This window comes from Microcebus murinus, chromosome 6 (genome assembly GCF_040939455.1).
Source record: "Microcebus murinus isolate Inina chromosome 6, M.murinus_Inina_mat1.0, whole genome shotgun sequence".
NCBI lineage: Eukaryota > Metazoa > Chordata > Mammalia > Primates > Cheirogaleidae > Microcebus > Microcebus murinus.
This window is the reverse complement of record NC_134109.1, coordinates 70,263,950-70,280,068: the sequence shown is the minus strand read 5'-3', so window position 1 is coordinate 70,280,068 and position 16,119 is coordinate 70,263,950. Positions and strand designations below refer to the sequence as shown.

Genomic DNA, 16,119 nt, shown 5'->3' with positions numbered 1-16,119 from the left:
TTAAAGATCTGGAGAATTAGGCCATATAACTACTGTCACAAAAAGGTTGGCTTGGAAACCAAGTGATCCATCACTTTATCTCTACTGGGAATTCAGCTTTTCTGGAATGCAAATATATTTGTCTTCACCTTGGGATCCGTACTTCCTAACAAGTAATTTTTTTTTTCAGTGATCATCTAGATCAAGCAAGAAATTATTAGTCATCTTAGACATGGGCACCACTGCCTAGATAGATTATATGTATTTTACTAAAAATAGACATTCCTAGACAAGACAACAAGCAAACTACTTAATAACATTTATGGAGTGGAATGTAACCAAAGCTATACTCCAACTATATTAGTAAAGTAAGCTAAGTTATTTTAATAAAGATATGCCAAGCATGCAGAGACTTAAAGAACAAAGTTTATTTGTCTCTCTTGTGAAAATATGGAGTGAGTATTTAGGTCAGCAGATGGTTCCTCCCTACATGATCTTTGAGGGACCCAGATTATTTCCATCTGGGGACTCTACTGGTCACAAGCAGGGTAGTGTCTTGGCCCTGCCATCCCAGGTGACAGTTAGCAGGTAGACGAAAGAAAGAGTATGGAGCAGCAATGCCCACTCCCTTAAGGATCCTGGACAAGAAATATAGAATGTCTGACTCACAGAGTTATGGATAGCTTTGGATACTCTATTCTTCAACAGTAAGACAATTTTAGAAGAATCTGCCGTCATTGGTAAAACATGTGGATCCAGGTTTTCAGCTGTCCTGCAGCAGCTCACAAGATGGCAGTGTTCTATTTGGAATGAGTCCTGTGGGTGCTAGAATGGGAGGGATTTGAATTTGAGCCAAATGATACTCTTTTTCGGATTGGCTGAATAACCAGATTGCTATTTCGGTTTCTGTGTGTGTGTTGTGTGTGTGTGTGTGTGTGTGTGTGTGTGTGTGTGTGTGTGTGTGTGAGAGAGAGAGAGAGAGAGAGAGAGACAGACAGACAGACAGATAGACAGACAGACAGAGATAAAGAGGGCATTGGTTCAAAAAAGAGAAAAAAGAAAGCTTGGAACAGTGAACTACGTTTGCCCAGGAAAACACACTTGAGAGCTGAAAGATGGAGAACTATCCACAGGCTTCACTAGTGATCTTTTGGCTTCAACTGAGCTGTGAGTAGGGTTACTACAAAGGGTTAGGGACAACCAGAAAACCTGAGGATTAATCCTCAGAAAATTAAGAGGGGAAAGTAGAATTTATTCTGACTTACCTGGGAGCCCTGTGGTCCTGATGGAGAATAATTATTCTTTTTTCTACACAGGGGTGAGCAGTGAAGACAAGGTGGTGCAGAGCCCCCCATCTATGGCTGTCCATGAGGGAGACAGTGCAACTCTCACCTGTAATTATGTAGTGAGTTACTTTCGAAGCCTACAGTGGTACAAGCAGGAAAAGAACGCTCCCGTATTTCTGTTTACACTGACTTCAAGTGGGATCGAGAAGAAGTCAGGAAGGTTTAGTAGCATATTAGATAACAAAGAACTCAGCACCCTGAACATCACAGCCACCCAGACCGGAGACTCAGCCATCTACTTCTGTGCTGTGGAGGCACAGTGCTCCGCCGGCACCTGCAGCCTGTACCCAAACGCTACAGCTGACGCTCTGCAACTGTAAGATGGGGAGCTTACAAAACTGTGCAAAAATAAGCTATAAGGAAAAGTGGCTATTGGTCAAGATCCTTGTGCCCATGTTGACAATTACATAGGAAGTTTACTGAATCCTAACTCAGACTGAGTCAAATCACTGCATTCACTACTTTCTCTGTGATTTTCTGGGGGATTTAACATAGCTAATATTTCTAGAAGGTCACTCATAGGATGCCAACTCCATCACTACATCATTATGACCTGTGGTAGAAAGAAAGCCCTTTTATCAGAAGGTACAGGCAACTAGCGTGTGCACTGCCCGCCAGGGACTCTACCCAGCAGTTGGGAAGTTTCATCTTCCCACCCAGAACAGACACATTCATAGGTAGAGTTCTGCCTGACACTTTTCCTGTTGGACCTATTAGCAAAGAACAAAAGGTGGGAACAAGCAGGTATCATTATTTGATTCAAACAAAGACTTTTCCTTCCCACTTGGTAGTATTCTTATTTATTCTTTTCATTTCAGGATTGTTGCCTATTCTGGGCACTTCGTAAAAGTGGTGATAGAATTTTCTCAAGATATTACACAGTAATTTGAACACTTAGTACCTTAAGCAGCCTCCCAAAAGAAAAGAATTAGCTGAAGTGAATTATGCAAAATTAACATAAAATTAGCTTGGTTACATTATGGTATAGTCTTTCAAAGAATTGTATAATCATATATATTGTATTTACAGAGAATGTGCAATGGAAGCTACTGTTTGTTGGAAGCAAATACTATGTGTCTTGTACTTTGTAAATATTAATTACCTCATTGAATTCTGAAATTCAGAAATTTCAGAATTCTGAAATTCAGAAAATAACTCTGAGGGATCATTAGCATTATTTTTAGTTAACAGGTTAGGAAATGTATACTCAGAAAGATTAAGCTTCCCTCAACCCTGCCTCAGACAAGTAGCTAATGGAGTCTGAAACCAAGTCTGACTCCAGATGCTATGCTTTCTCCATTATATGTCTCATGTTAAATATTACAGGAGAAAAAATTTACCCACAATATGACCACAATCATGTACAAAAAATGTATACAAAACACTGGAATAACATTTGTTTAACATGTGAATAGAGTAACATGTTCACAATAAAATGTGAATAAAATAACACCAAAATGTTTGCATTAGTATTCATTGTCTTTGATTACTGGATGTAAAACTGTTTGTTGTTTTTCTGCTTTATAATATTCTTTATTTTTCAAATTATGTACTCTGAACTCAATAACAAGCATTATTTTATTTTTTTTTTTTTTTTTTTTTTTTTTTTTTTTTTTTTTTGAGACAGAGTCTCACTTTGTTGTCCAGGCTAGAGTGAGTGCCGTGGCGTCAGCCTAGCTCACAGCAACCTCAAACTCCTGGGCTCGAGTGATCCTTCTGCCTCAGCCTCCCGAGTAGCTGGGACTACAGGCATGCGCCACTATGCCCGGCTAATTTTTTTTTATATATATATCAGTTGGCCAATTAATTTCTTTCTGTTTATAGTAGAGACGGGGTCTCGCTCTTGCTCAGGCTGGTTTTGAACTCCTGACCTTGAGCAATCCGCCCGCCTCGGCCTCCCAAGAGCTAGGATTACAGGCGTGAGCCACAGCGCCCGGCCACAAGCATTATTTTAGAACTATAAAAAATACAAAGTGCTTCATTTTAAAATACCAAAATCCAAGTAGCTTGAAATGGCATTATATGATTATTATCTGACACTCACTGTTTAGCTCAATTTCAATGAGGAATAGACATGATGATACATGACCTAATAATACAGCATTAAAACAAGATTTTTGATTGGTAGCTCCTCAAATCACTGTAGACTAATGCTCCCTTAAATTGCAAATGTTTTCAAGTTATCAAGAGACCTACTTGTCCTAATAATTTATTTTAACAACTGTCCTATAAGTAGAGAACTTTACTACCTCATTTCTGTGGAGGAAAGTGCAGGCAGTAAAGGCCGCCTGGGCTCCTGAGTTTGTTAGAAAACTCACTGCAAATCCAGCCCAGTTCAAGTTTCAGTGCCCAGGAAATGTGGACATAGTTTAAGAAAAGGGCAGGTAATAATAGTTCAAAGAGTTTAAAAAAATAGGCCAAGCACGGTAGCTCACGCCTGTAATCCTAGCACTCTGGGAGGCCAAGGCGGGCGGATTGCTTGAGGTCAGGAGTTCGAAACCAGCCTGAGCAAGAGCAAGACCCCGTCTCTACTATAAATAGAAAGAAAGTAATTGGCCAACTAATATATATATAGAAAAAATGAGCCAGGCATGGTGGCCCATGCCTGTAGTCCCAGCTACTCAGGAGGCTGAGGCAGGAAGATTGCTTGAGCCCAGGAGTTTGAGGTTGCTCTTAGCTAGGCTGATGCCACGGCACTCGTTCTAGCCTGGGCAACAAAGCGAGACTCTGTCTCAAAAGAAAAGAAAAGAAAAAAGAAAATGGCAGGTAATAGTTCAAAGAGGAGGAGAGAAACGGCATACAAATTAATAGAACATATCCTGCCATTTTCAGCCTGCAAAGACCTCTGTCTATTTTCTTTTCTTCCCTGCTTTTTGTTTACACCAAAACTCAGAAATGAGGTAGTGGATATAGGAGGAGAACCTGACTTTCATTTATATAATACTACAAAATGGAAGTAGGAAATCCTCTGTAAGACACCCGACTGTCCCTGGCCCTGGGATATTTGGAATTCACAATTTAGAAGCCAGAGATTTAGTTGTCCTTGATGGGGAGGTGCAGTTGGAAGGGGAAAGTTTCTATTTTGCTCTTCCCTGTTTTCAATCTTAAGGAGAACCAAACAATTTACATTTTAAAAGACTAACCTCTTGCCAAAACAACATTCATTGTAAGATTAAATATTCATTTGTTGTTAAAAAAATTGAAATTAAAGGAACATCTATAAACTCAACCTACAGAAATTACCACTGTTAACTGTTTAGCATTTTACTTTCCATTTCACCTGTGCCAAGAAATATGAAAAAATAAATCTTGAGAGATGTGGGGACTTCAGCTGATTTCAAACAGAGAACAAGTGTTTCTGTTCCTTAAAAACATCTATGTGGTTCAGTTGAGCTCCTCCCACTTTTGACTTGTGAGCGGCGATAAGAAGCTTTGTAAACTCACCTCTGTGACTTGATTATGAAATGCCATCAGTTAGAACCAACCACTAACTGCTGCAAGGTCCTAAACGAGGACTCCAGAAGAAATGAACAGCAAGTTTATCTTCACTTCACTTCTAGCTCTAGCCCTTCCAGGTAACAGTCCTGTCCCGCACCTGGAGCTGCACTGCTGGAGGAGGCAGCTGCTTTGAAACTGCGGCTGACATGCGTTTTATGTTGCAGGGCCTGGGCGAGCAGACTGGATCACATCTCAGGAAACAGAAGTATCTAGACCAGAAGGGGAAACTGTGGATCTGGTTTGTAATTATGGAACATCTGAGAGCTATGTTGCTCTCTACTGGTTTCGACAGTATCCAAACCAGGCACCGGAATATATTCTCTTCAGAGGGTGGGGATACTCTGGAAAAGGAGATGCCAATTTTGCCAGAGAAAGGTTTTCTTCGACGAGTACAGCAAGTACGATAAATTTGCACATCAGAAATCTGGTTCCTGCAGACACTGCCCTGTATTACTGTGCTCTGAGAGGCACAAAGAGAACATCTCATAAGGGAGCCGTACAAAAACACCGATGCACAGGAAGAAGAATGTGGCACACACATAACCACACTGAAGTGGTTTTTTGTTTTTTTTTTTTTTTTTTTTTTTTGGAAGAGACATCATGGTAGTTGGGAGACACTGGATCAGGAGAATTCTGTCTAATAATAGTAATTGTTGGCCAGGCGCAGTGGCTCACGCCTGTAATCCTAACACTCTGGGAGGCTGAGGCGGGTAGATCGCTTAAGGTCAGGAGTTCGAAACCAGCCTGAGCAAGAGCAAGACCCCGCCTCTACTATAAATAGAAAGAAATTAGCTGGAAAACTAAAAATACATAGAAAAAATTAGCCGGGCATGGTGGCGCATGCCTGTAGTCCCAGCTACTTGGGAGGCTGAGGCAGGAGGATTGCTTGAGCCCAGGAGTTTGAAGTTGCTGTGAGCTAGGCTGACGCCACAGCACTCACTCTAGCCCTGGCAACAGAGACTCTGTCTCAAAAAAATATATATATTAATTGTAGGCAAGTAGCTTAAGATTTTAGAATTTCAGTTTCCTGAAATTAGATATAGCAACTCTGCTTTGTAAGCTGTTTATGAGACATTGATTTAATATTTGGGTTAAGTGCCTGGCCTCATGTCTAGATGCTCAGCATCTGGCATCTATTGTTTCTCTCTCTCTCAACTATTCTGGCCTCAAAGGGTCTTTCTATCAGTATCTGAGAATCTCATATATACCCTACTGGCAAAAAAAAAAACCTTAAAACCCTAAACATAAGTCCAGGACTTAGGGAAGTCTTGCAGACTGGAGATCCAGGATTTGAAATGCATGCTCAGCAAGTCCAGCAATCAGAGAACAAAGGGGCCCTGAGGCTTCTGAGCTCATGGCCCTGAGCTGTTGGGAACTTCTCTTCGTGGGAGAAGAACAGGGTAGAGTTCCTCACAAGACCAAAGGGAAGAGAAAGATGTTCAGCATTAGGTGGGTGGAGGGTGAGGAGAGAAATTGCTGGGATGACTATTGCCATGGTTCCATGCCAGCTCTGACCTGCCCAGGTGGAGACGAGAGGCCAAGGAAGACAGTGGAATCCTTGGCCTGCCTGCCGGCCGGAGCAGAAAAACACCTGCCACCTACTACATGGATGCGAGCCAAGCTTTTGACTCCTACCATTTAATGCAGACCTGGGCAAAGCCTAGCAACTTTGGACTGGTGATAGGTACAACGTCAAGGCGGAAGGAAGATTTAGAGCCCTCCTCAACACAAAGTCTGTGGCAGCACCAGCCCCTAACTGCCTCCAGGCTGGACATCTCAGGGCCCTGCGGTTCCCAGGGAAGCCTGCACCCCGCTGCCTGCTGAATTACTGCACCAGTCACTGGGGGAGCCTCGGAATAAGACAGCAAATGGGACCTTCAACAATATTTTCTTTTACCAAAAAAAGTCAAAAATACTGTGACTAGAAAACAATTTGCAAAGATGTGCTTAAAGCTAACTTTTTAAAAAAAACAAATCAAACTATGGAAGACTTTTTCATGAAAGCATAAAATAATTTAAGGAGAATAACATGTAGTTTCACTTAGTTTCTGTCTCTGGGAAGCTGTTATTTTTACATCCTGTTAGTAGCAACACAAAATATGCACAACCCTTTACACAGTGAATGACTTGGAAAGGGATTTTAAGATTCATTAAAGAGTTTATACATTTTGTACTGCTTGGAACTGAATGGATACCTTCGATCTATTTCTCGGAATTTTATATTAAGGACTAATTTTAAATAGAAAAAAATATCTAGGCAAGAAGATACTCGTAAAAAGTTTTCAACCATTTAGAGGAATTTGGGTTTTTTTGTTTTTTTGGTTTTTTTTTTTTTTTTTTTGAGACAGAGTCTCACTCTGTTGTTTGGGCTAGAATGCCGTGGCGTCAGCCTAGCTCACAGCAACTTCAAACTCCTGGGCTCAAGCAATCCTACTGCCTTAGCCTCCCCAGTAGCTGGGACTACAGGCATGTGCCACCATGCCCAGCTAATTTTTTCTATATATATTAGTTGGCCAATTAATTTCTTTCTATTTATAGTAGAGACAGGGTCTTGCTCTTGCTCAGCCTAGTTTCGAAATCCTAACTTGAACAATCCGCCCCCTCAGCCTCTCAGAGAGCTAGGATTACAGGCGTGAGCCACCACGCCCGGCCCATTTAGAGGAATTTGGATAGCAACTTGACTGGATGCTCTACAACCAATGCTCTTGGCATACAATTAAGTAAAATATAGAGTCCATATCATAACCGTGCTACGCTCACACTAATATCAGACAATTGAAGTATGTAGATAAAAACTGGAAAGTTTCATGCAGAAATAAAAGTACTCTTTCTTAGCATTTAAATTTTTTCATGAAATAATTATGAACTTGTTTCTACAATAAATAAAAATTTCAAAAGTCTCTGAGATCCAAATTTTGTGGCTAGTGTTAAGCAACCAAGGATACTTCTCAATCCCAGCTCTGTGCCTGGCTATTCTCCCTTTCTTGGACCCTGGGACACCAGCTTTCTGGTTCACTGTCCCTCAACTTCTCTTCCTTCATTCTTCTCCAAGACCTGCTGACAGAGCCTCCACTGAAATATTCTTTGTGTCTCAAACCCATCTTTGGCGTGGGTGAGTAAGAAAGAACCACCTTCAGCTCTTTACTCTTTTCTCTGCAGTAGACTCAGGAAGTGGAAGATTGAGCTGATTGTACCAAAAACTCCAAATTCTCCATTGACATCTCATGAGAAATCACCTTCAGTTTCAAAGAAGGAAGATTAGGTAAAGTTATAGCCTCATATTGAGCTTTGTCTTTTGTTTAAAAACACCTGAGTATATACTTAAGTTCTTTTAATTTATACATATAAAAGATGAAAGCCTTGTCATTTTTAAAAAGTTGGAACATTACAGATAAAGCTTAAGTCCTCTCTGCTCCTGTCTTCATCTGGTCTCTTTTTTCAGAGCTAAATGTTGTTTTGGGTTTGTGATTTACATTTCAGCCCTTATATCATAATTAATATGGACACATTTGTATACATACACTCAGAAAATATATGCTAATATTTTGTGGCATTTTTGCACAAATGTTAACATAACTATATGTTTTTCTGCACAATTTTCTTTTCTTTTACTCAACAAAAGGTACTTAAGACTAGCCAGGATGATAGATGGAAATCATCTCATTTTTTATTTTTGTTGAGACAGAATCTCCTTCTGTTGCCCAGGCTAGAGTGTCAAGGTGTCAGCTAGCTCACAGCAACCTCAAACTCCTGGGCTCAAGCAAGCCTATTGCTTCAGTCTCCCAAGTAGCTGGGACTACAGGCATGTGCCACCATGCCTGGCTAATTTTTTCTATATATTTAGTTGTCCAGCTAATTTCTTTCTATTTTGAGTAGAGACCGGGTCTCGCTCTTGCTCAGGCTGGTCTTGAACTCCTGAGCTCAAACAATCCGTCCCCCTTGGCCTCCCAGAGTGCTGAGATTACAGCCGTGAGCCACTGCGCCTGGCCCTCATTTTCTTTTAATTCATGCAAAGTAAATCATTCTCTCAATATGCTATATTGTATTTAATAATACTAATACTATTTAATAATACTATTTCTCCATAAGGTGGAGAACTAAGGCAGAGAAAGATTAATTTGCCAAGGTCATACATCTAGTAAGTGGCAGAATGGAACATAAATCAAGCCTTCTGACTTTAATTAGAAGGTTCTCCTAAGTTCAGTCTCAGTTTTTCTTATTTCTCATTTCCAACATGCTTCGTGGCTAAGAGGAAGGTTTTCTTCGCAGAAACCAAGGCTCCCAAGCAAATTCTAATATATGGATTCTTATGCAAATTGCCTCTCATTTGGCTCTGTTCTTATGGCTATTGGGGAAGAAAATAGCAAAAACTTCTCTCCTTCATATTTGAAAACTTTCCAGTAATGCAACACTAAGGTTGATGCCAATGTTTTCCTTCATTCCTGTCTCTCGAACCAGAGAAGGAAATCTCTATTTAAAATACTCAACAGAGGCCAGGTTGGAGGCTGAGGTGGGAGGATCGCTTAAGCCCATGCATTCAAGTCCAGCCTGGGTAACATGCCTCTAAAAAATAAATTTTAAAAATAAAATACTCAACAGTGGGAATCCAGCCTGATATTTGTTCTCTACTAGGAAACAAAGCAGGAGTTAAGCTGAGGTAACTATGAAGAGTCAGGACATGGCGGACAGTCTGCAGGATCTACAGGAGCCCCGTTTCCTGCTGGGTGGCTGCAGTGCCACACAGCTCCAGTGCTCTGCATGAGGCTGGCTGTGCACACAAGCAGAGCTGAGCCCTGGGCTGTGGCAGAACGAGACACATTTTAACCACAGGGATGAGAAGTGCTGGTGGCATGCACTGCCCCAGCCTACTGTGGCCAACCCTGGCCTCCACCTTACCCAGTAGGGACTGATTAACTGAGGTAGGATGGACACCTGAAGAGTATCTGAAAGATGCTTTGGGCCAGGGAGAGGAAAAGAATGATAGAAACCAGGCTGTGCTTCCTTTCGTTGTCAGGGCAATCTTCTTAGGACGTGGGGGTTTCTACACAAGGCTATTCAGGATCATCTAGCTGTGAGTCAGAGATCAGATCCCTGTGGTTGTCTGTTGTGGATGTTGTTTTTATTGTTTACTGGGCAGGATTCAGCAGGACTCGAAGTGTCATTCAGTCCCAACCTGAGATCTTCACATAAGAAGGAAAGTTTGTGGCTCTGAACTACAAATACTTTGCAAATAATTCACCTTATTTTCTTTATTAGTTTGGGCAGCATTACAGTGGGGAAATCACGTGATTTCTCAAAGCTCAGGGGCCTCCAGAAATGCCAGGAATGAATAATTTTCTGTGAACTTGCAAAAAGTAACCAAGACTGTCATTGTCACTATGCAGCTGTGAGGCCAAGAGACTTAGGTGAGTATTTCTGTGTACTCAGGATACCCACAGTAAGAGGAAAATAAAAACTATCATTAAAAAAAAAACCCTCAAAAATTATACTTCAGACCCACCTGCTGCAGGGACTGGGGGAGATCCATGGACCCTAAACTGAAAAGATTAGACACTATGGGCAGCATTATGTAGTAGGGAGAGGAAAATAGGTAACTGTGTTACAGGGAAAACCATCTCAAGCTGTATTCATTGAGCAGTACTTTCAATCCACTGTCCTTAAATTGACTCTCATCTTCAAATTTTAGCAAATAAAAACACAGTATTTTCTTTGAATCTAATTTTTTTCTTTTTTTCTTTAAACTTTTTATTTACTATACTTCAAATCATAAGAACAATACTGCTGTTGTAATAAGGAAAATAATAAAAAGAGACATAAAGAAAAAGTTAATCCTCACTCCCCTGCTCTTTCATCCTTACTGAAGTAAAGAGTGTTAATAATCTGCAGAGTGTCTTTTCCCACCTTTCTTCCTGCTTATCTAAATTTAGGCAAACATATCTCTCAGTGAGATCAAACAGTTGTTCATAAGTTTATGGCCAACTGGATTTTTTCCTCTGTGACTTTGCTTTTTATAACTTTGTTCATTTTTCTTTTAGGTTATTTATTTCTCATTAAAAATGTATGCTAGAGATGTCAAAATTTGTTTGTCATTTCCCCAGTCTATTGCTTGTTTTCTGGCTTTTATTTATAGTATGTAGCATGGTATCTTTTGCCTTTTAATATATTTCAAATTTTATATAGTTAAATGTCTGTCTTCTTCATAGCTTCTACATTTCTACAATACTTAAGAATAATCCAAATTTATACAAATATTCTTAGATTCTTAGCCAATAGTTTTATCATTTTGGTTTTTAGAATAAAATCTTTTAACCATCTAGAAATTGTTTATATATATGCAATCTATTTTCCACTATGGCAATGGCTTTCTCATATTTTATGTTCCTTAAAAATAATCAAATAATAAGTCCATATTAAGGACTTTACCTCTAGACATTACAGAATAGTCTAAGAATCACAGCAGAATTGGGCTCTAGTGAGAACAATCACTAAATTCTCCAGTGCCAGTTTAAAAGAAGAAACTATTGACCATTCCACTGGGGTGAGAGGGGCCAAGCAGTTTGATGTTAACTAAAGAGATATTAGAGAGAGAGCTGGGAGCAGCAAGAGGTGACCTTTTGGGGAAATACAAATATTGTGCAGAAGGGAGGAAGGTGCTTAACTTATTCCACCCAACTCCCTTCCTGTATGACTGGAGACACGGAGTCCAGCCTTCACCCACTTCACTGAGTTGAGGTCTGGTTATCACCATGTGTCTAGAAGACAACCAGATTCTGAACTGGCCAAATGTCTCAAGGGCAAAGAAATACAAGACAGGAGAAAGACAGCAGAGAAAAAGCAAGTGCAGTAGGCTATATTCCCACGGTTTATGGAGGCAATTTTCCATGGATTTGCTTTGGGTTTAATGAACCCATAAGAAGGGGTGGGTTTGGCCCAAACCTAGACAGCTAGGTTTGGACCAACTTGCCTCAACCCACCCCTGCCACCAAAGAGCCACCATTCAACAGGGCCCTCGCAGCAAGAGGCTGGATTGGTCCCCCTGTGAGCTTGGTGGGGAGGAGGAGTTCAAGCCTGAAGCTGATCACCCATTCCAGGAAACTGTGCAGGTGGAGGACTCTGCAGGCCCCTGGGGAAACCGCTAGCACACCATCGTGAGAAAGCACGCTGTGGATATCCGTCACCACAATGGAGCACACGGCCAGGCAGAGATAAGAACCACAGGAAGAGGGAAAAAACCTCTCCACCGCAACGTGGATCAGTTCATATCGGGAAACGGCAGTCTGAACAGAGAGGAAGACAAGGCTACTCAGCCCAGGAGAGAGTGAGAGGAGGGTCCTTTATTCTCTCCCACCTCTCTGCCCAACACTTCAGGGCTGATGCGGTTTTGTGTGAAAGAGCAGCGCACTCAGGGTCACTCCAGCCCCTGCAGCCTTCCCCCTGGGTGTGGTGGATAGCTGAGCTTTGGCTCTAAAATGCTAATTACGGATCAAAATGAACATACAAATAGTTGGTTCAAAACTGCTTTAATAACTAAAAGGAAAAAAAAAGGATAACCTGTTTCCCCGTGGAAAAAAAGATGATCGATAAAGTCAAGCAGAGTATCAGCAAATAGTGAGAAAAAAGAAAACTACCATTTCATGTTTATATCCTATGGCTTGAAATGCTGCAGTCAAACCAGTAATACTTGGATCTCTTCTGGATTTTTCTATGTTCCGCTTACTGGCTTAATCCTGCGCCTATATCATACTGTTTAATTTAGAGTAGTTTAAAGTACATTTTTATGTCATTAAAAAAAAGTCAGCTTAATTTTTTTTTTCCAAAATGTATTTGACAATTCCTAGATATTTGTTCTGTCTTATGTATTTTGTCTGGTTCAAACAAATAGAATTCTGATTGGAACTTCAATAGAAGTTTGATGTTTTAGGACATGTTTTCCTACACAGGAATGTTATATTCCCGTCCACTTATTTGTCTTATTTTAGTCTTTTAAGAGTAATTTTTGTTTGTTTCTTAAAGATCCTCTACTTTTTTTTATCAAATCATAAATTAAATTTATTATATGGTCCATGTTTGTATTATGACTGGAATTTTTCTCCATTTAGAGAAATTTATTCCATAAAGAAAGGTTAATGATTTTTATGTATTTGTTCAGTAGCCAGCAATTTGTGTTACTTGTTTATTTTTAAAAGTACTATGACCAAAGTGACAAATGCATGTTTTTTTCAGAAGGCCAAATAGTACAGAAAAGTTTGTATTACAACTCTAGTCTCCTATTTCTCTCCAACTTTCAATCCTTGTTCATAAAATGTATCTACTCTTAACTCTTTAGATCTTGTGGTGGTGAGCTCCACATTTCTAAATAATATGCTTTAAAAACTACTTGCATTGTGAATTTTAGATGTTTCCTATTGACTTTTGCTTTTTTGATAGCCTTTATTTTTTAGAGTAGTTATAGGCTCACAGAAAAATTGAGCAGAAAGTAGAGAGTTCCCATATATTCCTGGCCCTCAAACACTCCAGCTTCCCGTACTATGGGCACCCACACCATATAGTACACTTGTTACATTGATGAACCTACATCAACACATCATTATTACCCGAAGGCCATAGATTACAACGTAGCTCACTATTGGATTCGATGGCATGAATCCAATGCCATACAGTATTATACAGAGTAATTTCACTGCCCTAAAAATCCCCTGTGCTCTGCCTTTTCACCCCTCCCTCCCCCCACTCCTGACAACCACTGATCTTTTTACTGTCATGACTTCCTTTTTGAAAATGTCACATAGTTAGAATGATTTGGTATGTAGCCTTTTCAGATTGGCTTCTTTCACTTGGTAATGCACATTTAAGGTTTCCCATGTCTTTTCATCATTTGAGAGCTCATTTCTTTTGAGTGATGAATAATATTTTATTGTCTGGAAGTACCACAGTTTATTTACCTACCAAAGGACATCTTGGTTCCTTCCAAGTTTGGGCAATTATAAATAAAGCTGTTATAAACATGTGCACATGTTTTCAACTCATTTGTGTAAATAGCAAAGACTGTGATTTCCTGATCAGATGATGAAGGTATGTTTAGTTTTATGAGAGGCTGCCAAATTGTCTTCCAAAGTGGCTGTACCATTTTGCATTCCTACTAGCAATGAATGAGAGTTCTTGTTGGTCTACATCCTTACCAGCATTTGGTGTTGTCAATGTGTTGGAACTTTGCCATTCTAATGAATGTGAGTGGTGTATCATTGTTGTACTTTGCAATTCCCTAACGACATATGATGTAGAGAATCTTTTCATATGCTCATTTGCTATTTATGTATCTTTTAAATAAGTTTTACTTTAGGGGTAATTTAGCCTTCACCTGGCAAAACAAAGAAATGAAAATTTTGACACAATTCTATAAATTGATTTTAAAAACTTCATAAACCTCACCTCCATCCCCTTTTGTTCTAAGTTATATCTACCTACACTCAGGCTTTTCAGAACTTTTTTCCAGTTGGCTAAGAACATTTAAAAAATAATAAGATCAAAACAGGAGGAATTTCTCCTGTCACCTCTGCTCTTCTTGCTTTTCTTTCATCCACTCCCACATCTTTTCTTCATTAGTTTCCTTCCTCAGCCATTCCAAACACTCATTATCCTGAAGCCCCTTCGGACACTTCCCTCAGAATTCCCTTCTTTATGTCATCTGGAAGAAATGCACTCTTTGTCCAAGGATAACAAGCTCACCTGCTTCCCACGTTCTTTCTCATTTCCCACCTGTTTCTGGACTGAGTGCCACTGAGCACTGTGGAACGAGAGCGCTTGTGAGACCACTGCATGCCAGGGTCTGAGGATCAGTGACCTCAGGTAAACATGTACCTGAGTCCCCAGCTCTCCGAGGAACCACCCTCCATGCTCCACAGGCTTTGTGGGATCGTGTGCTCAGATTGAACTTCCTCGTGCTATGTTGGGAAAGTGTCCAATAGCTAAAGAAGCTCATGACTAGTTCGAGACCAGCCTGAGCAAGAGCGAGACATCTTTACTAAAAATAGAAAGAAATTAGCTGGACAACTAAAATATATATATATAAAAATTAGCCAGGCATGGTGGCACATGCCTGTAGTCCCAGCTACTGGGGAGGTTGAGGCAGGAGGATTGCCTGAGCCCAGGAGTTTGAGGTTGCTGTGAGTTAGGCTGATGCCGGGGACTCTGTCTCAAAAAATAAAAAATAAATAAAATAAAATAAATGGCATTCCCTAAAAGACTGAAGAAAGAATAAGTGCAAGTTGACTCTTTGGGGGGTTTCCAGGAAAACAAAATGAATCATTTATTAAGTGCAGAGCTGATATCTGACTGTCTGCGTCTGTTTCCCTTTGAACAGGGAAGAGAGTGAGAACCAAGAGAAAGTGGAACAGAGTCCCCAGTCCCAAATGTCCAGGAAACAGAAGTTTCTATTTTTCACAGCAGTTACACAAGACTATTGGTTTTTGTGCTTCAAACACAGTGCTATGAAAGACCTTGTCCTTGCAGTTGTCCTTATTTCAGAGATAAAGCAGATAGCAAGAGAGTCCCAGCCATTAAGAAGAGCATGGCTGAGCTCCCTGCAGGTCACAGACTCAACTACCAACGTCTGCTCCATATCATGGGGACCCCCAACGCCTTCGGTCCTTACACAGCCCCACGAGAGGGACCACTCACTCACTTCCTCTTCTAAGCAACACAAATTGATGTTTTTCATAATTTATATCCAAGGCTTTTTTGTTTCATCTTCCCTACATACTTTGCTAGGCAACATAAAATTATATTAGTCATTATGCTTGTACACAAAGAGCTTATTATCTAGTAGACATAACAATATCTTTCCCACTAAATTTTAGCTTTATGGAGACATCATTTTTTTAACCAATAAGCACTAACCAAACAATAGTTGAATGAATACATGTCTAGTTATATTTACTTATACCCATGTGTAAAGGCAAATTTATGGCCAATGGTTAGAATTTATTTAAAAGCAAATTTTAACTCACTATAAGGAAGAACTAACAATTAGAGTTTTCCCAAAATGAAACAGACTGCTTTAAGGAATAAAATATTCCTTACTAGAGGAAATATTTGAAGAAAATCAGAATTTCCACTTTCCAGTGATGTCACAGAAAAAAATTACAAAATGATATGATTTTGTGCAAAACTAAAAATGTTAAGTTTTATATAGGAGCAAATAGCATTTTTTAAAAACCTGAACCAAAGAGCTTGTAAAATGCATCATGGTTAAAAATAAATCATTTTCAACTTAATGGAAATTGGATTTTGGATTTGT

The 16,119-nt window shown here is 39.9% G+C and overlaps 2 gene segments (V, D, J or C); both read left to right on the top strand.

Moving 5' to 3' along the window:
• The window catches only part of LOC105864674 (T cell receptor alpha chain constant-like), a 528,183-nt gene that overhangs the window by 254,905 nt on the left and 257,159 nt on the right, over nt 1-16,119 (top strand).
• On the top strand, nt 928-1,663 carry LOC105864679 (T cell receptor alpha variable 36/delta variable 7-like). The segment is given in 2 exon segments: nt 928-1,146; nt 1,296-1,663. Coding segments are annotated over 2 exon segments (402 nt in total).